Here is a 27,050-nt window from a genome sequence, read left to right as displayed (position 1 = left end):
GGCCTTCCTGACTTCTGTGTGCTGGTTGCTGGCTGTGGGGAGGGGAGGGGAGCCTCCTGGGGAGGCCTTTTCCGTGTCTCTGCCACCTTCCCCCACTTCTCCATATGCGTACCAGCAACTAGCAACTGTGGAAGGAAGAGACGGAAGGAGGCAGGAGGCAACGAGAAAGGAAGGCTGAGAGATACACAAAAGCCAAAATGGGTCCTTTCAGTTGTGGATGGGATCGTGGTAGCCAATTGTTCAGGAGCTGCAGCCAAGCGCCTATAAGTGAATTTGTGCAAATTAAATGTGCATATGATGTGATTCCGCTCACAAAGTACTAATTTAGGAAGCATTCTGTGATTAACTAATAGGCTTGGATCCTAGGATAAGCTAACTTCAATAGGTTTTGGAAGAGAAGTTTCCCACCTGCAGCCACCTTCGACCCCTCCAAAGGTTCAGGAGGCCCTTTTGAACAAAGTTGGTGGGGGTCGCTAGAGGTCGGTGGCAGGTTGGAGGGGATGGAGAACTTCCCTTCTGTGAACTAAACTTCCCTTAGGATCTAAGTCTGGTTTTCAGACCTAGATTCTTCCCTCCCTGGCAGTCTCTTCAAAGCCCATCCCAATCCCACGTTGGTTAGGAGGATACCCAGCTCTCTAGAGAAGCTTTGATGGGATAGAAAAGGCAAACCAGAGGGATGAAAAGACAAGCCAGAAGTGTTGTTGCAAAAGCAGGTTTCTATTGCTGAATTGGGGCGCCAAAATTGGATCTCACTTGTCTTGAGATTATGTATGCCTACATCCCAAGGAAGGACAACAAACACATTGGGTTCTTTATTTCATTCCTGACAACCTAATTCTTAGGTAGAAATCCAGCCTAGAAATAGTGATTTAGTTACATTTTAATGTTGTTTAAAAATGTGTACTGTGTACTGTAAGGGAAGAGAAAACTGTTATGTGAGACACGCTATTAGCTCTTTCCTCTGATATCCCTGATGGGTATTAAGGTTGCCCTGAATAGTGTTGCAGACCACCCCAATCTCTGCATAAGATTCCAGGGGTTGCAGGCACTCACCCAGGTTTGTGTTTCTGTTGGGAAATCAAGGTACAGCGGAGGCTAGTGCTTTTAAGAAATACAGTGTGTTGTACACATATTTACACCTGGGTTCAACTTTGGAGAGAGTATACAGCATTCCATCTCAAGAAGCACTTGTTCCCCACAACAGTGTAGCATTGAAGTCCAAGGCATTCTGCACGCCATCTCCATGGCTCTATCCCATCCTGCCAAGATGGTTCCATCAATCAGTCTTTATTGCGGTCAAAGACCAGCCAAGATGGTTGTACACTGTATGGCCTCTGCCTGGAGTTCTGGCTCCACTCTCCTGCTTCCCAAAGGCCCTGGCCAGAAAATCCCAAACCTCATGTGAAATGACACTCCCCCCCCCCCCGTGGGCACAGCCTGCTTCCCTGTTTACCTATGTCATGGAAGCTGAAATCCTAAACCTTTCTGCACCTACCATAACATGGAAACTTCCCCCTCTGTCCACCAGCAGAGAAACTCTTGCCCTAATGATGGCTTTGTTTCTTAATGGCTTTGTTTCTCAGCCAGCCTTGCTAGGCTGGTTTGACACCTTAGCATAGGCAAAGTCCAGGAATTTTCTGTGTCGGCCACAGCTCAAACAAATCTTCATTAATTCCAACTTTTGCTAATTCTACCAAAATCTATAATGATATTAAAGATGCATGGCCCTATCCTGTTCCCAACCTGAAAGCATCCTGTTCATAAGCTATATTGTGTTAGCTTCATGATCTGTTATGCAGCAGATAGCACTATTACAGAAGCTGTGTTTGAAGATGAAAAATGCTCTGTGCCAACAGATGAGCTTTGAGAAGAAGGGTCTATCCAGAGGTGAAGATGTTAGAAGGCTTTTGGTGTAATATAGGGCAGCACTTTTCTAAGGGAAAGGTCGAGGATTAAAAGCGGTGTGGCAAAATGTAGTAGAGTGTGGTGCTTGTTAATTACCAGCCAGTGTTTGACACTGTTGGGAAGAACTAGCACTGAGGAAATAATGAAATGGTAAGGAGAGTGTGTTTCAGAAGCCATATAAGCAGTGACAGCAGGAAGTACTAAAGATAAAACTGGAGATTAAGATGAGCCAACTGCTCTGAATACAACTTAAGGGAAGCATAACTTGAATAATTTGCTATATGAATAACTTGTTTGAAATCAGAATGTTTGCATAGCGCTGACAACCATCTCCTGCATCAGATTGTGAAACATACTAATAATGGAGAAAATTGCCATGAAGAGGAGAGGGTTGTTGGTGCACATAGTAGTGTTCCCCCTGGTTGTTTACTGAATAGCAGCACATTATTTTATAACTCACACACACATCCTGCCACAGTATGCGGAGACTGAAAATGTTTGCTTCTGTTTTCAACTAACCACAGTTGTCTTTATGTCCAAACTGGAAACTGCAGTTAGTTTAACAATAATTTATCTGAACAAGCTAGGATTATGAACTATTTTCTGAAGTTGGCTTGGCCAAGCTAACCATCATTAATATGCACCAGCTTGTCCCAGTTCAGACGTAATGACAAATGGTGGTTAATTTGAATCAGGAAGTAAATGTTTTTGACTTGTTCCTTGTGGCCACACTGGAAGAAGAGTGGGGAGCACTCAAACCCAAGAACCAGCCATGCTAGTTTTTTATCACTAAACTATGGTTTAGCACTGCATCCAAATGAGGCCACTGCAAGCAACAGCTAGTGTTTGAAGATGATAAATTAGAAATTTGGAGAAGTCAATATAGTTCCCTAAAACTCCCATTATTCCTAGCCAGTGATCAGGGATGATGGGAGTTGTAGCCCAAGAGCATATGGAAGGTACCACATTAGCTACCCCTGATATTGAATATCAAAATTATTTTACAAATTTGGAGAGATTCCAGCAGGCCCCTCCTTACCTGAGCATTCTAAGGAGGCAATAGTGTCTATGTTATAGACATAGATACAGGGCTCTGATGAGTGCATCCCATTTAGATTATTCTTTTTTCTAGCAGTTAATGTATAATTGCCTCTCTCCTGAAATTACTTTTTTATCTGCAGTGCTTTCTGTACATTCTGCAATTATTAATGCAGTAGGGCTCTTAGCAATAAACATTCCTCCTTTAGGAAAAAGATAGATATTCTAAACAACAGAAGTTATACACAAAGACAACAAAGATATTGCTTTGCTATTTTATGCTAGTTGCCCCTTGTTGAGGTTCATCAGAATATTTGATAAAAAAAATTTACAAATGAAACAGAGATATGTGCATTTTTCCTTCTCCACTCCAAGAAGTGATTCTCAGCCTGAATTTAAACATTTGATAATTCATCCAAAACAATATGCAGGCCAAAATACAGCCATCCTTTGAAATTACACTTCTCCAAATTTCCATATATGAGGATAGCATCTTCCCTAGATTAGTGATTTCTGACATATACAGGTGAAACTCAAAAAATTAGAATATCGTGGAAAAGTTCATTTATTTCAGTAATTCAACTTAAAAGGTGAAAGGGAGCCATGTCATCAGCTGGTGTTGGTCCACTGTGCTTCATTAAGTCCAGGGTCAGCACAGCTGTCTACCAGGAGATTTTGGAGAATTTGATGCTTCCTTCCACAGACGAGCTTTATGGGGATGCTGACTTCATTTTCCAGCAGGACTTTGGCACCTGCCCACACTGCCAAAAGTACCAAAACCTGGTTCAATGCCCATGGGATTACTGTGCTTAATTGACCAGCAAACTCGACTGACCTGAACCCCATAGAGAATCTATGGGGCATTGCCAAGAGAAAGATGAGAGACATGAGACCGAGCAATGCAGAAAAGCTGAAGGCTGCTATTGAAGTTTCCTGGTCTTCCATAACACCTCAGCAGTGTCACAGGCTGATAGCATCCATGCCACACCACATTGAGGCAGTAATTGATGCAAAAGGGGCCCAAACCAAGTACTGAGTACATGTGCATGCTTCTACTTCTCAGAGGTCCAATATTGCTCTATTTGCAGTCCTTGTTTTGCTGATTTCATTTAATATTCTAATTTTCTGAGATTGTTAATTTGGGGTTTTCATCAGCTGTATGCCATGATCATCACAATTATAACAAATAAAGGCTTGACATATCTCGCTTTGCATGTCATGAGCCTATCTCATATATTAGTTTCACCTTTTAAGTTGAATTACTGAAATAAATGAACTTTTCCACGATATTCTAATTTTTCGAGTTTCACCTATACATACCTTTCTGTGAACTATCCATAGAGATAGTCATATTCGTTTGCTGCTGCAGCAAAAGCAAAGCAGAGTCTCGTGTCACCAACAAATTTATTATGTTGTAAGGCTTTGTGATGGTTTCCAGTCTATGAAAGCTTATGCTATAACAAATTGGTTAGACTTCAAGGGAACACAGTATCCTACATTGTCTTTATGAGAAGATTTTACCCCAAAAAAGGATTATTCCAAGGACAGAATCTCCCTTCTTGACCAATCAGAGCATTGTGGATGAGTCAGGCTTTGTATCACATGTTGATTGAGGAGCAGTCAATGGGGACATTAGATCTGAAGCTTTACTTCTAAGTGGTATGTTAATTCTTAAAGGCACATAGGGCAGGAAAAGACTAGCTAGGCAGAGGTGCCTCCTAACTATTGCCACTTAATGTGGCATGGGACTTAGTCATGACCAACCTAAGTCCCATTAATTTCTGAGCGTGGTCTGGATCTAACTCAAGGGATTCTAAAAGGCAAAGCTATCACTAATCACATTAATAAATTTCAACTGTGTTCCCTATAGCCACATGTAGCCTTAAAAATGTGATTATATGTATTCAGAAAAGCTGTTAACATAATGTACTGACCTCTCCAATTATGGATGATTAATATTAATTTCTTTTTCTTTTTCCAAGGAAAAGGTGATGTTGAATCAAAGAATCCAGAAAACAGTACATCACATACATCGTAAGTCAGTTTTATATTTGTGGCCAGAAATAATGGGTATAGTTTCATTTTCCTTGACAAATTGTATCCATTTGAGATTCTCTCTACTTTTTAAGGACTGCTGTAAAATATGCTTTCAGCGATGGATTTTTTGCTAATTGTCTAGTAAGCTTTAATATCCCTTGATTTCTAAAGAGCATACATAACAAAGAGAATGTATACTTTTTGAGTAAGGATGGTATAATTTCATAAAAAATTGAAAGGCTTCCTGAATGAAATCAGGAGCTTGGCTCACTAGTTAAAACATATCATGTTGCATTTCACCTTAGATGCACTGATGCAATTTTTTAACTCTGCATTCTGCAGCTTCACCTTTGAATTAAAGAAATCCATTTATACTTTCTTATCAGTGGTCTCCCTGATGGTTTTGAATTAGCAAAAGTAGTGAAAAAGAAAAGAAAGTGTATTTGTAATACATCAGTATTCACCATTCTAAGGTGAGAGCAGCTCCTTTTATTCGTTTTGTTTCAATATTAAAAAATACTCAACTGTTTCTACCACTATAAAACACCAAATAAACAAATAGACAGACTGAGATTTCAAGCTTGGGGGGAAATCAAAGAAATCCTGGCTACATAAGTAAACTTAATTTAGGTCAAATGGTCAGAGTTAAGTCTCAACCTTTTTACTTGTTTGAATAGGCAATTTTTCATGTAACAGTACAGACCTGTGAGTTTTAGAGTGCATCATGTCAGTTATTGATACCCTTTGGTTCAGAGAGTATTGTATCATGTAAAGGCACAATGAGGGTGATTGGGTGCAGAATGTTATTAATAACAGTAAAGCATGTAAGTACCTCCTCAAAACAAATATTAAAAAAAAAAACAATTTGACAGAGCCTGGTAGCAAAATCTTTGTTACAGAATATGAGGGGTGAGTACCGTATTTTTCGCCCTATAGGATGCACTTTATTCTTCCCACACATTCTATGACTAGTTCAAGGCAGAAGACCATGCAGGCTCAGAATCCCACAAGCTGAAAATCATGCCCAGATGTTTCTAATGAACTGCAGCTCTCTCTGATTCAGTTATATGGCAAGTTCTCACCTGAATCACTGGGCCTCCATTCATGGCAACATAGCCTATTCATGGCAACATAGCCTATTACAGCATCATTCCTATGCCCCTGGTTGATATGGAGCATAACAGCTCCTCCTGAATTGCAGAAGTTAAGAAAAAGGAGGAGGCCAAAAAAGGAAAGAGAGATGGAGGCAGCTGGGTGGGCACCTCTTACTCCATGGTGCACACTCACCTTTTTTTATTCACAGCCCTTTAAGGAAAGGAACTGAGGTTAGTGAGCTAAAACACACTTAGAAAAAATGGTTTGAAATTTCACTATTAAGTCAAATTTTCAAGTAGCTTGTTATCGGTTTATTAATGTCAAATAGGAGCCAGTGGCATTTCCCAAAGTGAGTGATCTGTTCACAGTTCCTTCGGTCCCAACAATAACAACAAAAATAGGAAGGATTCTTATCTGCAAAAAAAGTCTATAAAGCATATGTATATAAAGTAATTGCTTAGTGACCTTATAAACTCAAAAGGAACAAGTTGATTTTGTTTCTGCAAATCTGAAACTTCATATACAAACTGAACATTCATAGGTACAATGGCAGTTAATCCATCCTTTCACTGGATTTATTACTTCCATCGAACATTACTCTCACAGACAGGTTTATTACCCTCCTGAATCAGGCGGAGAGCCATTCATGAGTGGAACATTTACATTTAAGTCTTTCTGGAGGGAGGAAATCAACTCCCACCTATCTGGATTACTCCATTACCAAAAACTAAAAGAAAAAAAGAAAACTAAATGTCATCGCTTCTGGCATCTATTTATCTCACAAAGTTCCAGGCAAGATAATAATAATAGAGTCTAGGAGTGCCTACTAGTCCTACAATGTACGTTGAGACAATTGGCTCTTTTGGCCACAGTTTTTCCAGACTTCTGTGCTGAAAAAAACACATCCAGAGGCACTTAGGGATGAAGCAGAAAAGGAAATCACTGCAGTTTGTGTGTTCATCTGTGATCAGGAAAGGAAATCAGTCAATAAATACCATTGTTCGCGTTATTGTCTGCCTTGGCTCTCAGACTCAGTACTTGGACCCTAGGCTCAATAATTCATGAAGACTTTATTCCACAATTGAAACATAGTTCAAGATACAGGTAACAGAATCAATTGTTCAGAAGTAGGGCTCTGAGATACATGGCTAGGAACAAGCTAAGACAGTGTCTCAACACTTGAACATGCCCCCTTTGCTCCCATTTTGAAGGGTGCGGCAGGCACAATCTTTCTGCAGTTCTCAGCCCATACAATGAAAGTGGGCATGCCAACAGCCACTACTGGAAGTAGGGTGGGTCTGCTTCTGTCAGTGCATGTAATAGTGCATCCTTGGAGGCAGGGCCTGAATTTGTTCAGCCAGCTCACTATGCAACCCAGGTTCCCCCCAGTTGCTTCAGCAACCTCAGTCTTAAGGTAGGGTAATGACTGACTTACTCAGCTCCTCCTTCTCCACTGGGACAAATAGCTTGGTTGTCCTGGGGGATTTTAACATCCATGCCGACACGACCTTACAAGGGGCCGCTCGGGACTTCGTGGAAAGCATGGCCTCCATGGGGCTGTCCCTGAATAAGTCTGGCCCAACTCATAGCCACGGACATGCCTTAGACTTGGTGTTTACCTCTACGGATGCTGGTGATCTGACATTAACTAAAAGCGAAACAAAAGAAGTGCCATGGTCAGATCACTTCCTGGTGCAACTGGACTTCTCCACAACCCTTCCCCTCCGCAGGGAGGTGGGACCGATTCGGATGGTCCGCCCCCGCCACTTAATGGATCCAATTGGCTTCCAGAGAGTGGTAGGGGATGCTTTATCCCAAGTTGATGGCCTTTCAGCTGATTCCCTGGTGGCCCGCTGGAATGCGGAGTTAACCAGGGCTATTGACTGTCTGGCTCCGAAGCGCCCTCTCCGATTGCATGGAGCCCGGACAGCCCCGTGGTTTTCCCCGGAGCTGAGGGTGATGAAACAATCGTTGAGACGGCTAGAGCGCCGGTGGCGGAAAACTCATTCTGAATCAGACCGGACACGGGTTAGAGCTCAACGTCGAGCCTACCAAGTGGCAATGGCGACGGCGAAGAGGGCCTTCTTCACCGCCTCCATTGCATCTGCAGAAAACAGCAGCAGGAGACTTTTTCAGGTGGTTCGCAATCTATCAGAACCACCTGTACCACCGGGGCCTGGTAGGGACCCCAAGATCTCCTGCAATGCTTTTGCAAAGTTTTTTGCAGATAAAATCGCTCAGATTCAGAAGGAGGTAGACTCCACCGTGGGAGCAGGGCCAGGGCGGGAGAGTGCTAGAGTTCTGTCTGGTCCTGTTACATGGGATCAATTCCAATCTGTTACCTCCGAGGATGTGGACAGGCTGCTTGGACGAGTGAAACCGACCACCTGTCTCTTTGATCCTTGCCCATCCTGGCTGATAAAAGCGAGCCGGGAAGGGCTGGGCGATGGGATCTGCGGGGTGGTGAATGCTTCCCTCTGTGAGGGAGCCTTCCCAGACCCGCTGAAAGAGGCGGTCATTAAACCGCTTCTTAAAAAAACATCTTTAGACCCGGCCAATTTGGCCAACTATCGCCCAGTCTCAAATCTGCCATTCTTGGGCAAGGTGATTGAGCGGGTGGTTGCTGAACAACTCCAAGCACGCCTGGAGGAAACGGACCATTTGGATCCCTTCCAATCGGGATTCAGGCCTCACCATGGGACTGAAACTGCCTTGGTCGCGCTGGTTGATGATCTCCGGCGGGCTAGGGACAAAGGTGAGAGCTGTTTCCTAGTTCTGCTGGATCTCTCAGCGGCCTTTGACACCATCGACCATAACATCCTTCTGGACCGTCTAGAGGGGCTGGGAGCTGGGGGCACTGTTATACAGTGGTTCCGCTCCTTCCTCCTGGGCCGTGTCCAGAAGGTGGTGGTGGGGGGTGAGTGTTCAGACCCCTGGGCTCTCACTTGTGGGGTGCCTCAGGGTTCTGTCCTCTCCCCCATGCTTTTTAATATCTATATGAAGCCGCTGGGAGAGATCATCAGGGGGTTTGGACTGGGTGTTCATCAGTATGCAGATGACACCCAGCTCTACCTCTCCTTTAAATCAGAACCAGTGAAGGCAGTGAAGGTCCTGTGTGAGTGCCTGGAGGCGGTTGGAGGTTGGATGGCGGCTAACAGATTGAGGTTGAATCCTGACAAGACAGAAGTACTGTTTTTGGGGGACAGGAGGCGGGCAGGTGTGGAGGATTCCCTGGTCCTGAATGGGGTAACGGTGCCCCTGAAGGACCAGGTGTGCAGCCTGGGAGTCATTTTGGACTCACAGCTGTCCATGGAGGCGCAGATTAACTCTGTGTCCAGGGCAGCTGTCTACCAGCTCCACCTGGTACACAGGCTAAGACCCTACCTCCCCGCGGACTGTCTCGCCAGAGTGGTGCATGCTCTAGTTATCTCACGCTTGGACTACTGCAATGCGCTCTACGTGGGGCTACCTTTGAAGGTGACCCGGAAACTGCAATTAATCCAGAATGCGGCAGCTAGACTGGTGACTGGGAGTGGCCGCCGGGACCACATAACACCGGTTCTGAGAGATCTGCATTGGCTCCCAGTACGTTTCCGAGCACGATTCAAAGTGTTGGTGCTGACCTTTAAAGCCCTAAACGGCCTCGGTCCTGTATACCTGAAGGAGCGTCTCCACCCCCATCGTTCAGCCCGGACACTGAGATCCAGCGCCGAGGGCCTTCTGGCGGTTCCCTCATTGCGAGAAGTGAGGCTACAGGGAACCAGACAGAGGGCCTTCTCGGTAGTGGCGCCCGCCCTGTGGAACGCCCTCCCATCAGATGTCAAAGAGATAAAGAATTACCTGACGTTCAGAAGACATCTTAAGGCAGCCCTGTTCAGGGATGTTTTTAATATGTAATGCTGTATTGTTTTTAATACTGATTGGGAGCCGCCCAGAGTGGCTGGGGAAACTCAGTCAGATGGGCGGGGTATAAATAATAAATTATTATTATTATTATTATACTCAGTCTTAAGGTAGGGTAATGACTGACTTACTCAGCTCCTCCTTCTCCACTGGGACAAATGGCAACATCTGGGTGGGGATGTCTCCTAACAGACTATCCACAACCCCATTGCCAAGAGACTCAGTAATCTGCTTCCATTGTTCCTCTCCTTCTGACAAATCCTGCAAGGACTATCCCTCCTTGTCTGTCACTGTGGGGCTCAGGAGATTGTCATTTAAAAAAATAATAATAATCTGCAAACAGTACTTAAATTCATAACTTTTTGGCAATAGTTCAGTGTTTCCTTTACAATGAAATGAATGTAGGCTACATAAATAATGACATATAACGTAAAATCTGGCAGAAACTGAACTGCAGCAGAACAGAAACATTGCAAATTTTGACAAAGTCAGAATGGGAACCACTGCCTTCTTACATCCCTGATAACACCAGTGGCAGACTTTGGGCTCTCAAATTTCAATGGCGCCCTGTGCAATGGCAGAATTCAGCAGCACCCCTCTGCCCAACTCTCACACTCTTTTCTACAGCATTGTTGTGGTGCCCCCTCCAGTGCAGCCAAATCAGTTGTGCTACCCTAAAACCGCCTCTGGTAGCACTGTAACTTTATGCCAGGTTTTGCTGCATTTCTTAAAGATGCTAAATAGATATAACTTTTCAATCTACCTGGTGTATGTAATGAAGTAGACTCTGTCCAATGAAAACTCATGCCTCAACAAGCCATTCCCTTGTTTTGAAATGCATCACCATCTTTTTTTTTAAACTCAGGAGGGTGCCAGAAACAGTGTGGCACAGGTGTGTTGCGGTTTCAAGGAGAGAGAGACACCACGCAATTTGAAAATTGGATATAAGGGAAATAGCTATTATTCTGAAGGTGCCACTATTGCGCTAGATACAAGATGTTATGGCTGTCTTCAGGCATTGCAAACAGATGACAGCAACAGACACAGGAATTGCTCTTGTTCTGCTTTCATATAATGACTGGAGCAGGAATTAATGTATCTTCTCAGCCGTAACGTTTGAGAGTAACAGATGTAGGTGGATCAAATATATATCTCTGCAGGGTAGATGCATGGGTCCCTCCTTTGAGCATCACACAGGAAGTGAAGGTCACTAGCATGCCCGCTTATCAGCTAAACACTTTTTTTCTTTCTTCTTTACATATAAAATTAGCTCCATGATTGTATGGAGAACCTGCAAATGGATGTGTTTGATTTCTGCCTTGTTCACCTTAATTGTTGTGAGGAGCAGAGCCTATTTTATATGTATAATTAAAGAAAAACCCCAATGGCATACAATAAAGGAAATATATTTGTACGGTTTTTTCTTTAAAAAAAAATATAACCTCTGGGCTTCTTTTTCTTAGCATTTTTATACTGCATCAATGATTCCTTGTAATATCTGCCTGTGGGAATTTCTCTCCCCCCCCCCCCACCTAGACAGTCTACCAAAAACGTACCAGCTTTATAATGAATGAAGTTAGTGTTTCTTAGAGTGATGGAGGTCTTGAAAATTGTGCTGGAAAAAGTCTGATATTTATCCTTAAACCAAATATCTGGCACAAAATGTACTAGCTTCATTGTACTGTTTCCACCTGTTTACTTTGAGCATGACTTGAGGAAAGCTAACCAACTACTGTCAAATATTATTGTGCTCACTTCAATGGCTAGAATTTTAAAGACAATGTCATGCATTTATTAATACCCTTTTGGAAATCCACTCAAACATACACACATGCACAGCACATTAAACTACTTTTTACTTGGAAAATAAACACCTTTGGTAGCTTCCTCTACAGAGCATACACACATCCTTAGACAAGTCTATTTCTTTAGATCTAAATAGTTAAATCTAACTATGCATAGCATATTGATGTTAGATATACTGTACATTCAAATGATTAAAAAATCACACAAAATAGGGCTGCCATACGTCCAGATTTTCATGAACATATATGGGATTTGCCTGTCAAAAATAGTGTCTGGGTGGAATTTCCTAAAATCATGAAATTGTCTGGGGAAACCCATGTTGGAAATTTCCTTTAAAATAGCTGGAAAACTTCATTTCTTTTGGAAACAACTTTGGCCAAAACCTCCACACACACCCCGAAAACAACTTTGCCCAAAAAACTCAAAAACCTCTCCAGTTTTTAACTTTTAGAAATATGGCAACCCTACACAAATACTATCTGAGATATTTATCAGAGTGAATCAAAATATACTGTTTGCCATATCTCTATCTAGTATAGAAGAGGTCCTAGGTGTCTTTTCCCACAGACTTTTGCATGTGTTTGTGATATGACAAAAAATAAAAATAAAAATCAATGGATGCTAAAAGTAGAAACTTTTTTTTTAAAAAAAGTATTGGCGATTAACCCATTTGGAATATGTTTTGCTTAGGTCAGCTCTGCAGTATAGTAGTTTATTACAGTAAATGGTTTGTTGATTTGTACTTGGATGATACAGACACAGGAAGGCAATGTGAAATACTATAAATTAAATATTTAGAATGAGACAGGAAGATAAGATGATGTAAGTGTTGTGCAGAATTTTTAGAAGGCTAGAGAAAGATAAGGCAGTATAGTTTACTGTCTTTGCTTCTTTCTTTTGATGACTGTTTCTTTTCCAGAGGATGCAATCTTAATCAAAACCTTACTTAAAATATGTAAAGAAAGAATAACCTATCTCTGAGATGAAAAAAAAAGTCGCAGGAAATAAATGGGTTTCTTTCTGGGGTTATAAATTGGTGCTGTGTACGTTGGAGTGCAAGGTGAAGGCAGAATCCATTTGGTTTTCTGGAACCAGCTCTTTTATCTCTGAACTGATGTTGGGAACAGAGAAAATGTAAATTCTGTACTGAAATTTCAACAAAAGGCAGTGGATGTTTCATAGGCAGAGGGTATTTGGGTTCTTTTAATTTCCACTCCTTTCCTGTACCTTATCAATCATTTGTAATACGCTTTGATGCCCTTCTCTGTCTACTGAATGATAATCATAATAATGTTTAGTATTTCCAGAATGTTTCTCCCCTCTGCCCCATAGAACTCAAAAGTGTTCTGCATACCTTATATCAGTGGTCCCTTTGAAGGATGTTGATACTCTTGGTTATCGCTGTTGCTACATCCACGTTACACATGGAAAAAGCTAAGGCTGAGAGGTGGCAACTTGTCAGATAGGGCAATCCTAGTAGTTTTGGCAATCCTAGTAGTTCATGCCGGTGGAATGTTAACGCAGTTTAGTCGGGATCCTATTTGCTCTTTGCAGCAAAGTCAAGAGGAAAACAGTAGCAGCTCCCACGGTCACTCCTTCAGCAACCATGGCAAAATAGTTGGCTTCCGCTGATCATGGAGTGGTATGGTGGCAATGCACATACATAGCGCAAGCCGTGGAAGACATAAACCCACGCATAATAATGGGAACATACCTGCATGTCAAAACCCAGCCCTACACATAACACAACCTGGCAGATGCAAGGACACCATGACACCCTTGCCAGTATCAAGCACAGTGGCACATGCAGCAAGTGCCTAGCAATCCAGAGATTCCTGGACGCAGGGTCTGGATCTCCCCTACTAGAAACCATCCTTTCGAGTGCAGAGTACGAAAGGAAAGACACTCCAGCAATTAGGCTCAGCTTCGTGTTTTGGGTGTGGACGTTCTGGCCTTGACTTCTGCTGGCTTTTGCTCCCTACCAGTTGCCAACTGGCAGACTGCCTGCCCATCCATGGTGGTGGCTCCAAACAGAACTCTTGGAGAGCCTACATAATGAACGGTCCTCATGAGTGCTTAGTGTATACACTGGAAGCAACATCATTATTGGTGGGAATAGGCCTGCCAGGCTGCTCCTCAGTAGCATGCCACGAGAGACACGGAGACAGCAATGAACAGTTGTCAGCAACGGCAGCAAACTGCCTGAGCCTAGCTGTTCAGTAGGGATTGGTGATAACATGACTGAGAAGGGGGTGGTTTGTTCTCATGACATTGACTGCAAAGTAGGGGGTGGAAGTTAAACAGTAAAAGGAGCACATAGGGAACAAAACTTGTGATAGCCTTAACCCAACCACCCACCCCTCTGTAGTATGCTGTTCTAAGTTTCCCAGCCTGGTTCTGATACTGATAGTGAACTGTGGAAGGCACAACATTCTTAAAGCTAATTTTGGTTTTAATATTCTAGGGCACCAAACATTTGAGGTGCAAATCAAAGTACTCCCATTTTCGTACAACTGGGAATCTATGAGACGACATACTTTAGTCTTACCACAATATGTTTGGGTTATTTAACACATCATTCCAATAAAACAGAAAATTGCTGAAAAGTTGCAGGTGTGATTTGTAATCCAAATTTACAAATTAAAATTGCTCCTTCCTTCTTGCATCTCCAAATAGATTTAAAGTTATGTTAGTTTAAACAATTTGTCTGTAACTGTAAACTTTTCAAAATCCTTTTTGGTTTTACCTCTCCATTCTCAGCTAATGTTGGTTAAGAAATTCTGTAATTTGAGTCAATAGAGAATTAATAGTTTTAAGAAGGATAGAAATGTGTTGGACAGAAGGCAAAATAACAAGAGAATGAATTCTGGCATTTGTCCAATTCAAATACTGTAACTAGCACTTTGCAGGGGCGGGCAAACTTAGGACTGAGGTCATAATATGGAAAAAGTCTGTTTCACAGACTTTTTACGTTGAATATGATCCAGGGTTTTGGTTGTGTGTGTGTTTAATGCAGATCCTATTAACATTTGAACACTGAAGCTCATCCAGGCAGGAGAGATTTTATAACATTATCATTTGCTTTTTTTGCTTTTTAACTGCAAAGATTTTCAGTGACAGCTTCTCCAACTTTACTTTTAAATTGGTTTTTGAGAGTCAGTCCATGGGATCTAAATAAACTTCATTGTACAGAATGTGTATTTTATATGCTCATCAATTTTTATATTAGTCTATTTCTTTAAATTTACAAAAAGCAAGGAAATAGAAATAGAAATTTTAACCACTATATAATCATGTTATTCCGTTATGATCAGCTAATAATTTTGAATTTTAAGTATTTTTCACTTAAGTTAATGCATTTTAACAGACTAATTTTTATATCTAACAAGGCAAACTACTACATTACATTGCATCAAGATCTGGTCTTGGATTTGACTGAAGCTATTTATTTTTAATTGTGGTACATATAACCACTTGCATCGGTTAGGATGTTGTTGCAAGCAAATATAGTAGCCTTTGATTTTATAAGCCATAACTGGAGTCTCCGTTCTTCAGGGTAAGAGTGTTTCCAAATTATTGTTACAAATTGTAGATCCTGTATTAAACATGAGCCTTGGCTCTAAGTATTTATTTTGGTTTGGTATATTATGCATGCATGCAGTTCAGTTTATGATTTCTAAACTCTTGTTCAATTCTCCCATTGAAACTAGTGGGGCTTAATAGGAGTTAACTCTAGCCAGACCATGCCCACATTTTGAATGTGTTTCTTTTTCTGCAGAGTTTTGAAACTCAATTAGTGTCTCAAAGTGAACAAATTAATCAGACTAGAAATTGACTGAAGATTTTTTCCCCTGCATATGTTTTTTAAAAGGTGTGTTACAAACTAAGCACAAACTGCATAATATATTCCAGTAGTAAGAGCAAATATTTTCATAAACGAATGGTGGATTCTCTTGGTATCCTTTTTAAAACTGTACTTAATAATTTTACTGTTTTAAAAAAGGATACCAATAGACTTTTCCAGATGTTATTATTGTTGTTCTTTTTTTATGCAGTTTCCAGACAGGAATTCTTTTCTTTATGATTCAGGTGCTATGAGTTATATTCAGTCGACGATAGCAAAGCAAGTGGGAAGCAAAATATTATAGGACTGAATACAACTGCTGAGCAATCTCTTGCCAAGTGATTGATGAAACTTTTGTCACTGATTCTTTTTGTCAGGATTCATTGCATCATAAATTAAATTGTATATCCACTAAATATGGGTTCTGAGATAAATTAAGGGCTCAGAATAGCTTGGTGTTGCTTTTTTACAGTTATGCAGGATCTGTATAATATGCAACTATGAACAAAATACCTTTGTACTCTTTCTAGTCATATAAGGTTCATGGAAAAGAACGTCAGCTTTAGACACAGGAAACCTCGTTCTAAACATGGGCACATATCAGTAAATAAATGTTGTTATTAATTAAATATTTCAACAGATAAAATTTAGGCTGCAGGTTTTAGTATTACTCCACCAGGTCATTTCTTAGGATAGAGAGGTGGTGTTCATCATAAGACACTACTACTACTACTGCTGCTGCTGCTGCTGCTTATTTTTATTACTACTACTATTATTTTATTTATATGCTGTCCATCTGACTGGGTTGCACCAGCCACTCTGTGTGACTCTCAATAAAATATTAAAAACACAATAAAACATCTACCATTAAAAGCTTCCCTGTACAGGGCTGCCTTCAGATGTCTTCTAAAAGTCAAATCGTTGTTTATTTCCTTGACATCTGATGGGAGGGTGTTCCACAGGGAGGGCACCACTACCAAGAAGACCCTCTGCCTGGTTCCCTGTAACTTCACTTCTTGCAGTGAGGGAACCGCCAGAAGGCCCTTGGATCTGGACCTCAGTGTCCAGTCTGGACAATGGAGGTGGAGATGCTCCTTCAGGTATACAGGGCCAAGGCCATTCAGGGCTTTAAAAGTCAGCATCAACACTTTAAACTGTGTTCATAATTGTACTGGGAGCCAATGCAGATCCTTTAGGACAGGTGTTATATGGTCCTGGCTGCTGCTCACAGTCACCAGTCTAGCTGCTGCATTCTGGATTAGTTGTAGTTTCCAAGTCACCTTCAAAGGTAGCTTCACATAGAGTGCATTGCAATAGTTCAAGCAGGAGATAACCAGAGCATGTACCACTCTGGTGAGACAAAGCCCTACATTCCACTCCCATGCAGAATGGAGCTTTCAGCTATTCATTACCCACATATATTAAACCTAGAAGTGATACTTGAGGAAATATACAGTTAAAAATCTTTGCATATGCTCTAACTAGAGGAAGAGATGTTCATTCTTTCCCTCATTCTTCCAGCACATGCTGAATACCAGAATACCATGGAGTTACCCCATTCACTGAAACGGCAGAGATACTTTCTCAAGCACATTGAATATTGCATATCCAATTGCAAAGCAAAGTACCACATTTATCTCTGCTATAAAGTAGCTGGAGAAATGGTTGCTGTGGGAAAATATAACAATGAGAATCCACCTGGAGTCACTTCAGGCCAGGGCTAAGCCATATGTTTTCACAGTACAATTAAAAGCAGCAGTTTTAGGATGCTGATTCCATCCAGTCTTTTAATCTTACCTGTTCTGGAGCTGTTTGCCAGTCTTTTACAGTCACTGTTTCTTTCCTTATCCATTTACTTCCCCTTCCTTCCTCACAGATCTCAGCCTATCAGGGATCATATATAGGATGCTCTAATGTTATGAAACTGGCCAGCTTTTGTGATGTCAGTAAAGGCAGGGAAACCCATTTTGAGTGAAGGACGTGCTTCCTATTTGGTCACATGGACAATTCTAGCCAATCAGGAATTGTTATACAAGCCTATGTCTTTTGCAGCAAACACATAAAATGCCCCAAAGGAGTTTCTTATGATGATGTTGATGGCTTTAACAAATCAGGGGCTCTCTTTCTACTTCAGACATTACATTTTCCAATTTGGATGCCAGTCAGGTATACCTTATATTTCATAAATTGAGAACTGAGTAGTATAGTAATTAGAAGTATGAGTACCAATGGACCCAATGGAATTTGTTTGCATATAAACATGCATAGGATTTGTGCTATTAAATTCCTCTAGGAAGAATTTTAAAAACTAAAGTTATTGATTCAAGATGTGGGAAAACCTATTTCTGGTCAAGGCATTGCTTTTAGTTTCAGAAATTGTGTTTGGCAGGATATGTTACTACATATGAAGTCTGTTGTATAGGACATGATGTTTGGTAAATTGTTTTTTCAACTATTCCAAGTTATTGGTGCATAACGCCAAGGTTGCAGGTTCTGTCCCCATATGGGACAGGGTTCCTTTCAACTCTAAATTTCTATGATGAAGTTGTGGAATGCCTTCTTTTTAAAAAGGTGCTTCAATGAATAATAAGCTATGAGTCTAGTAGTATTTGATTTCCAACATTTTGCTGTTGCTCAGTATGGCATGTCTACTGCTAATTGCTTAAAGCCTCGCCTTCCATTCCATGTTTTATTATGACATTCCTTTTTAAAACATATTTTTTAATTATATGCTTCTTCTACATGGAATGCCCAGTGGACTTTCACCCAAGTTTTTCTATTTCATTTAAACAATGTACTTTATTTAAATACTTTACACCGTGGTTTGTAAGTGGTGTACAATGAGGTTGCAAAAGATGTGTGAAATCAGATAAAATTAACCATAGAATCGGGGGGGGGGGGGGATGACTTAAAATGCCTGCTGAAATTTTTAAAAGGCTTCATCAAGCGCTGGAACTTTAACAGGGAGTGGGCTTGTCTACTCTCAGCCAGAAGAATTGGGTCCTCAATACTGAACACATGGCTCCTGCTGCATATGAACTATGAACTGAGCCATGAGGGACTGCTGACAGTGACACTCAGAAAGACCTTAGTGATCAGGCAGGGGTATAAGGAATCAGGAAATCCTTGAGGTTTCCTGGACCAGATGTTGGACCAGGTCCAAGGATAGCACCACATAGAACACAATGCAATAATAAGTCTTGAGATTAGCAGTGCATGAATCACTGTGGTTAGGTTAGCCCTTTCCAAGAACGGCCATAGTTGATAATATACCAGCCAAAAGACACTCCAGCCACTAAGTCTACCTGAGCCTCCAACGATAAAGATGAGTCTGGGAGCACCCCTGAGCTATGAACTTGCTCTTTCAGAGAGAGTTCAATGCCATCCAGAACAGGCAGCTTGGCAAGTCTTCCAGACACAGGAACTTCCAGCCTCCTCCACCTTCCCATTGTTCAAACTCTACTTATTCATCCTCATTTGACACACAGCTTTACATATTTTATTTTTGAAAGGGTGAGTTGCCTTCCAACCATCATTCAGTGTGTGGAACATGTGCTTACATTATTCTAGAAAAAAAGGAAAGAAAAAGAATGAGTCAATTATTCAATTGCCCCAATCTAGAAAATGAGCTTCCTGTGGGATAAGAGCTTACATTTGAACACATATCCACATTCTGATTTTGTTCTGTGAACCGCCCTGAGACTTCCAGGTGGTATATAAATTCAATCAATCAATCAATCAATCAATCAATCAATCAATCAATTCAGGGCTGACAGACTGTGTGTAAATACTGCTGGGTCAAGATGTAAATAGAAGAAGTGCACAGTTTGCATAAATATCATTTCAAAAGAAGGGGGTGACAGACACTCAGAAGGCAAAGGTTTGACCAACAGACCACATACTCAATTCTCTGAAGTGCAAAGATATACGTACAAGTTTTATTTTACAGCACTGTGGCCAAGTAGAACTATAGAAAAGTGAATGCCCTGGTAGGTGATCAGAACACATGACATCACTCAAAGCTGTGTCCCACATGAATGCAATGGAAACATTATAAGCAAGGAGAAAGAATTAATGTGCCAAGTTGGAGCAGAATTCCAAGGAGGTAGATTCCTGAGGTAGAGAGCAGAATATCCATAATGCACATGGTAGGCATTACAAATGTGGTATTTTTAACATCTAAGGTCAATACATTTTCACTGGAAAACTTTTAAGTTTGTGTGAGCTACTTAATTGTTTTGCTGTGTGTTGGGTGATGAAGTCTATTCGCACTTACCTGAATTTTGTTTTGCAGTTTTCCAACCAGTGTTCACAAAAACGTATGTACTGTATTAGGGGAAAGTGTGCATAAAAATAACAATAAAACAAGATAGAAAAATGCATTGCATTAGGGGAAATTGCTTGCAAAAAAATGTGTACACAAGTCAGTTGCATATAGATGTGTATAATTAGGAGAAAATCACACCAAAATGCTGAAGAATTTTCATAAGGATTATAAATAAGAAACAAAAGATTGCTGCAGAAATGTGGAAAACTGGCTTTAAGATTGGAAGCTGAGAAAACCAAAATTGGCAGATTCTTCCACCCTTGTGGGTGACCAAGCCCAAAACACTTTCTCTGCTTCTTGAGTTTGTAGCCAAGTCCAGAGCCATGAGTAAAGACTCAGGTATGCGCTTGTGCAAACAGGTGGTCAGTTTCCAAAAGGTGGCAGTCCAGGACAGGCGAGGCAAAGCACCAGAGTCCCTTCACTTTAGTGATGAGTTGCTCAGGGGAAAGAACCAAGAGTTGCAGAGGGCAAGCCAAGCCTCTGTTGGCTCCCCTAAACAGCAGGTTTCTCTGATCTGAAGTTAAAGATCCTGACATTACATGTGATGTTAACTATAAATCAGGTTCAAGACCATGGCACATAGGGAGGTAAGATGACCTTTTACTATGAACCTCAGTTCCAGGGAAAATCTCACTGAAAGGCTGCTATTTGTTGTATGAAATCACATAGTAGGAAATTGGTTTTCTTGTAACAAAGTTTTCTCTGTTTTGTCAACTAATAATGTAGAATAAATGCATCATATGGATATTTTTCAGCTGTTAACTTTTACTGATTGCATAATGTATAATCACTCATGTTTTTCAAAGAACCACTTATTTACAGCAGAAAAAATAGCACACATAAAACTCAAAACTAGTGAGTTTTTTACTTTCTTTTATAACTAATTAGGCTGAAGTACAGCACACAACCAATTAAACATAAGAATTTCACAGAATCAATATCTTGTTTTAAATGTCAGCTAATTAGCTTGTTTATTGCAGTCTCTTGATGCAGCAACTATAACATTACCTCTGAAATGTATCATACAGAATTAATTGGTTGTTTAGAAAACCCTCTAAATGAATTTGCTTGAATCAAGAATCTTTAACAGGATGTTCACAATGACCTCAGTGCTTAAACCCTTTCATAGGGGAGGGGTTCAATTAAGATCTGATTAAAGAGCCACAGTTTTAAATCTGACGAATTAATGAATTGATCCTTCAAATTAATCAGACTTTTTGGCCCTAACACAAACTGAATAAAACTTGAGCTTTAGGTCTTAATCTGAAATACTATTTTTAATGTATATAATATCCATGGTGTTTTCCAGAGAAAAAGCAAATCCCTTTCTTAAAGGTACCACAGAACCTGCTCTTTTTCATCATTCCAACAGCAAAGCCCCTGATTTATGCTCAGATCATCTCCTGCCCAGACTTCTACATCTCTCTCTCTCATCCCCCATCCTCTTTTGTCTGATCTCTCTTCAAACACAGCTGCTAAAACCATTATATTTTGATTGCATCATGCTTCTTTTAAGATTATCCCACAGACTCTCCTCATCCCTTTCATTCAGCACAAACACCTTGTTCCTGGTCTCAAGAATCTCAACAGATATGCCTCACACTATTTTTCGGCTGTTATCTTTTTCAATTCATCTTTGCCTGGGACCTTTGTTCTTCTGATTTGTTTGACAAGATTTATATACTGCTTAATTGACAAAAAGCCTCTGAGCAGTTTTCCTACGTTATAATCTCTGAGGATGTCCCACATTATTCAGCCAGCCACATCTAATATCAAAAGCTGTCCCCCTAAGCTGTGCCAAATTTCTCAAAGGCCTACAAAATTTCTCTTGACTTCTCTTTTGCCCTGTTCATAAACTCTACAACTTATTCCAGCAAACATATTGTGCCTTTCCCCTCTCATTTCCTGTTTTAACTCCCTCCCCCAATAATTCTACACCAGCGTTCTCCAACCTGATGCCCTCCAGATGCTTTCTATTACAGCTACCAGCATCCACAACCATTTGCCATGCTGGCAGGGGCTAATGGGAGCTGCAATGGAATAAAATATGAGCATCAAGTTGGGAAAAGTTGCCCTATGCTATAGACTTTTTGGAATAGGAATGGTTCTGTCTCTTATTTTGCTATGAGATGCACTATGGGGTTGGATCCAGACTAACTAATCTGTGTTCAGTTCCCATTGAAATAAATCAGGTGTAAATCACCATGCTGACCTAACCTATTGAATTCAGCGGGACCCAAGTTCAACAGGAACTTAGTATGGATACAGCCCCATGGATATTCTACAAATGATATGTAGTACTCTATATAACTGTTCAGCTCTCTTAATTTTGCTTTGCCATATCCAAGGTAAAAGTGTAAACCCGTGAAAATAGCTGAGGAAGCAAATTATTTTGAGGAAAGAAAGAGAAAGGCTTTGCAATTAACTTGACAGGAAGGGAGATACTGCACTTTCAGCAAGCTGGTAGGCAATTTGTAGAGTGTTAACATCACGGAAATAATATAATGTATCACCACATATTACGCCCTTCATGTTTAAAAATTAAGTAATATTTTCAAAAGGCAGCAGCAGGCTGTTACCAGAAATTGAAGGAGTATAAACTTACCAAAATAGCTGTTAATCACTAGCAACCAGAATGGACTCAATGGAATCGTAGGAAGCAAGATGTGACTAGGTAAAATGAGTAGCTCCCTTGGACACTTTATTGCTTAAACCTGTTTCTTCCTGCTGTGGTAAGTGATTAGTCCTGAAACTTTGGCAGGCTCCTTGACTGATGGGAATGTTTAGGCCAGTGCAGAGAAATAATCTTCTGGTAAGTGACCATCGTTCTTTCATTTTCATACATGCTCTCATTTTTATGTGGCCTCTTTGATCCTAAAGTGGGATAATGTTGTAGATCTCTTTCAAGCTTTGGGCAGTAAACCTGTCATATTTAAGAAATTATTTTGCACTATCTACCGCCAAGGATGTAGACAAGTGTTGTGGAACTGTATTATAATTATTTTGTCCTTTTTAGCAACGTTTTGAGAAAGGTTGGGTTCTATTTTGTTTCTTTTTAGAAAGTTTCTGCACTGAGGCCTGACTTGGTTTTGGTTGAGAGCCAGTGTGGTGTAGTGGTTAAGAGCGGTAGACTCGTAATCTGGTGAACCGGGTTCGATTCCCCGCTCCTCCACATGCAGCTGCTGGGTGACCTTGGGCTAGTCACACTTCTTTGAAGTCTCTCAGCCCCACTCACCTCATAGAGTGTTTGTTGTGGGGGAGGAAGGGAAAGGAGATTGTTAGCCGCTTTGAAACTCCTTCGAGTAGTGATAAAGTGGGATAGATTGAGGGCACAAGGAGAAGGGGACGACAGAGGATGAGATGGTTGGACAGTGTTCTCGAAGCTACCAGCATGAGTTTGACCAAACTGCGGGAGGCAGTGGAAGACAGGAGTTCCTGGCGTGCTCTGGTCCATGGGATCACGAAGAGTCGGACATGACTAAACAACAACAACATCAAATCCAAACTCTTCTTCTTTAAGATCACATGCTGGGTGAGAGCGGTACACAATGAAAACTATTAAGTGGAGATGCAAATTTTGTTGAAAGTTGTTGTTGTTTAATCATTCTCCTCCCACTCCAAACCCCAGCACAGAAATGGAAGTGTTAAATTGCCAGGACTTCTGAACCCTTAGTAAAGATCCAGAGTCCCTGGCAAGCTACTATTTCAAGGAATCTTTATGCTGGGAATTTCCTGGTGGTAAGGCTTTGGGGCCTAAGGAGAACCCTGGACAACTGACCATCCTGTTGTTAATGCGACAAAAAGTGGTTGCAGAGCAAACCACGGGCCCCCTCTATATGCTGGGCAAGCGGGTGGGATCCATTTCCGAGGCAGAAAGCCTAGGAAACTATCCCCCGGGCTTCCCCATCAGATCTTGGCAGGCAAGGTGAACGCAGTCCCACAATAAAGCCCACCAGAGAAGGTGAACAGATTTTTGGAGCAGCTCAGAATGCAAGGGTTTCCCCTTAAAAACATAAACAACAAAATCGGCAATGCCCAGAAAGCCAGCCCTTTCACCAGCCATTTATCCTTCCCCTTCTCCCACCTCTTTACGTAAACTTACCAAGTTGTGAGGACAGAAGAAAGCAAAGACAGAGGAAAGGGCTGGTGAAAACCAAGTGCTGTTTCTAAGCTGCTCCTCATTTTTCAGTGAAGATCTCTGAATCAACTTAGAGCCTGTGTTATTACAGCCAAGAAGTCTGGGAAGTGTAGCTGGTAGGTGAGTTGGGATAAATTAAAAACTACACTTTCTAGAATCAGGAATGGGATCTTAAAAGTTGAAGTGGAGAAATCCCTCCCCCCAGTTTTGAAAACCCTGAGGCATTTCGAGACAAGCCAATATTCAGAGGGGAGGAAGTCTAGCTCAACCCATTTCCGAAATCCCAGCTCCATCGGTAATTTCATATTCTGATAATGTGTCTACTCGGTCAGAGCTTGACTACACAGTCTACTCACCACATGAAAAGCAGCTCTGTGCAGCCAACCTCTGCCTGTAGAAAATTCTGAAGGCTCCTGGGGTTGGGGAAGGATAGGTAAATGCACATTAAGTGGAAACCACTGTTGGCCTCTTTTCCTGCTCCCCCCGCCACCTCTGCTTCCGCATAATGGTGGGTCATATTCCCAGTTTCTTTCCAACTCCCAGGGGACAATTAGTTCCAACAGCTTCTTCTTCCTGTGTGCTTGAGTGTGTGTGATTTCTGTCACCTCCAGCTTTCTCTGCCTGTTAGTGGAGTAGTCTCAGAATTACCAACATGCACAACCTCTCACAAAGTAGGACTTTTCTGACATAGAGAGTGTAACATGTAGGCAGGCTCTTATTCAGCGTTGCATTTCAAAACGCAGTCAATACATTGGATATAATCAACATGACAGGAATGTAACAGTTCATTTACCAACCCTTAATGGCTTGGAAAGGAAAAGCAGAACTGTGAAGATGGATTCTACCCAGGTGGAAAATTGCAGCTATTTATTTCTCTTTACTGAGATTGCTAATTTTGTTACAGTGGATTGCAGCTTAGTTTTTCAACAGTTTTGCTTTTATGTTTGGTAATTAAATATTGCATTGCTATATTTACTTTACAGCAATGTCAATGTGGTGGGCTATACCATGTCTGTACTATTTTAATTAGCATTTGCAGTATTCATTTGTGGTTTTTAGTATTGGAATTTAGGAATACAAATATGTGCTTTAACTTACTATTCTGTACTATTTTATGTGCCATCATTTTATGTACTAATAAGAAACTCAGTTCTCCAGTCCTTGCATAACCAAAGTAGAACCATCCAGAAACTCAAGGTGAGAGGTATAAATAAGGGAGCAATCCTGAGCACAAGAAGCTGTTGTAAAGCTAGCCAGGGTAAATTAAACCATCATAAAGTTACACCAGATTCACATTCCATTCAGCAGCAGGGCTACTGCTGCTTCTCAGCAGAGGGAAAACAAGCCTTTAAAATATTGTTCTATGCCAGGTAACACAATCCAGTTAAACTCGTTTAGGATCCATTCCAGCCTAAGTCCCACTGCATCCTAAGATGCTCATCTCACTGGATCTTGCCATAGAATTGCCCCCTAAGGCTTCCAGGGGTAAACAAACAAACTGGAGGTGTGGAATGGCGCCACTAACTGGATTCCTGAACACACGCCCTCACACTGCAACACTCTGTTGCAGGTCACCCATTAATGATAAACTCTTTCTTCATCTGCCTTTCTTATGTATCCAAAACAGCAAGAGGAGAGACACCAGCATATTTGAAGGACCCTTGGTGAAAGAGCAAAACAAGCAACCAAACTCAGCTGCAATCCACACTGAAACCCTTTTCATTTGTGGCCCATCACTGTACTAGTATTATTGGCAAATGCTGTTGCCATTCATGAGGCATAATGTGGAATGCAGAATTGTATCTCCCTTTTTAAATAATGCCATCCTATGGGAAACACTGGCCTGCGAGTGCTTCAACTGGAAAACAGCCTTTACTAAAGGTGCTGCGGACTGTGAAGAAGTACAAACTCAGGACGGAAAGGAGAAATGAGCTAAGAGGAAGTCACGTTTGGCAAACCACTCACCATGATCAACACCCGCCCGGAAACTTATGTCCCCACTGTAGAAGGACGTGTGGATTCAGAATTGGCCTCCACAGTCACTTACGGACTCACTGTTAAGACCGTGTTCATGGAAGACAATCTTACTCCACTAGGAGTGATCGACAAAGAAAGAAGAAAGAAGAATATTGCTTATAATGCCATGCTGCTGCAAAGTGTTATAAAAAAAAGTGGGAGGGTCTTAAAAAATACAGTGCTACCTTGGGTTAAGAACTTAATTCATTCTAGAGGTCCATTCTTAACCTGAAACTGTTCTTAACATGAGGTACCACTTTAGCTAATGGGGCCTCCCGCTGCCGCCGCCCCGCCGCATGATTTCTGTTCTCATCCTGAAGCAAAGATCTTAACCCGAAGTACTATTTCTGGGTTAGCGGAGTCTGTAACCTGAAGTGTCTGTAACCTGAAGTGTCTGTAACCCGAGGTACCACTGTATAACAAAAAGTCATGAGCACCTGTATACAGTCAGTGAACCCAGGATGATGAGCTACTGATGCAGTTGGTGGAATGGAATGGAGTATCCTGTAGAATGGCATGGCTGGAATAACTGAATAGGAATACTCCATGTCAGCATTTGCTGCAGGCCCCACTTGTACTCTAATGCACAATAGAAGGTTTCTAGAGACATCCTAGTGGGCTCCACTGAAATATTTGCAAATTGCGTTTTTATTTTTTTAATCGTTCACCTTCCTATGCGGGGGCAGAAGAACGGGGTGGGTGGGTGCAGTCCACCCTGGGTGTCACCGCTGAGGGGAGTGACATTTGGTGCACCACCCGCCCATGACTCCCAAGCCTACCCCGAGCCATCGGGGGAAAGGGCGGAGCTGCGCCAACTTGACGGCGGCCTTCCCCCTTTGTTTTGACAGCTCAGGGGAGGCTTGGGAGTCGTGGGTGGGCGGGTGGGCGGGTGGGCTGTGTGCTATTGCCCCCGCTCCTGGGCTGCTTCCTGGGGGGGGAGC

At 41.5% G+C, this 27,050-nt stretch overlaps 1 protein-coding gene and 1 long non-coding RNA gene across 8 annotated transcripts in view; one reads left to right on the top strand and one right to left on the bottom strand.

Moving 5' to 3' along the window:
* The window catches only part of LOC309339711, a 104,946-nt gene extending 87,435 nt beyond the window's left edge, over positions 1–17,511 (bottom strand). Inside the window, exon 1 of the long non-coding RNA XR_014155542.1 lies at positions 17,426–17,511. This is a non-coding gene — a long non-coding RNA (uncharacterized lncRNA). The remainder of the gene's footprint in view (positions 1–17,425) is intronic.
* AFF3 (ALF transcription elongation factor 3) overlaps positions 1–27,050 on the top strand; it is a 237,265-nt gene that overhangs the window by 138,399 nt on the left and 71,816 nt on the right. For all 7 annotated transcript variants that reach the window (XM_081857861.1, XM_081857860.1, XM_081857859.1 and 4 more), the window contains one exon: positions 4,926–4,977. In XM_081857861.1, coding sequence (XP_081713987.1) covers positions 4,926–4,977 — 52 coding nt within the window. The remainder of the gene's footprint in view (positions 1–4,925; positions 4,978–27,050) is intronic.

The sequence above is a fragment of the Podarcis erhardii genome, assembly GCF_964252035.2.
Source record: "Podarcis erhardii genome assembly, chromosome: 4".
Lineage (NCBI taxonomy): Eukaryota > Metazoa > Chordata > Lepidosauria > Squamata > Lacertidae > Podarcis > Podarcis erhardii.
The sequence above is the reverse complement of the archived record's forward strand: the minus strand, read 5'-3'. Positions and strand labels throughout refer to the sequence as shown.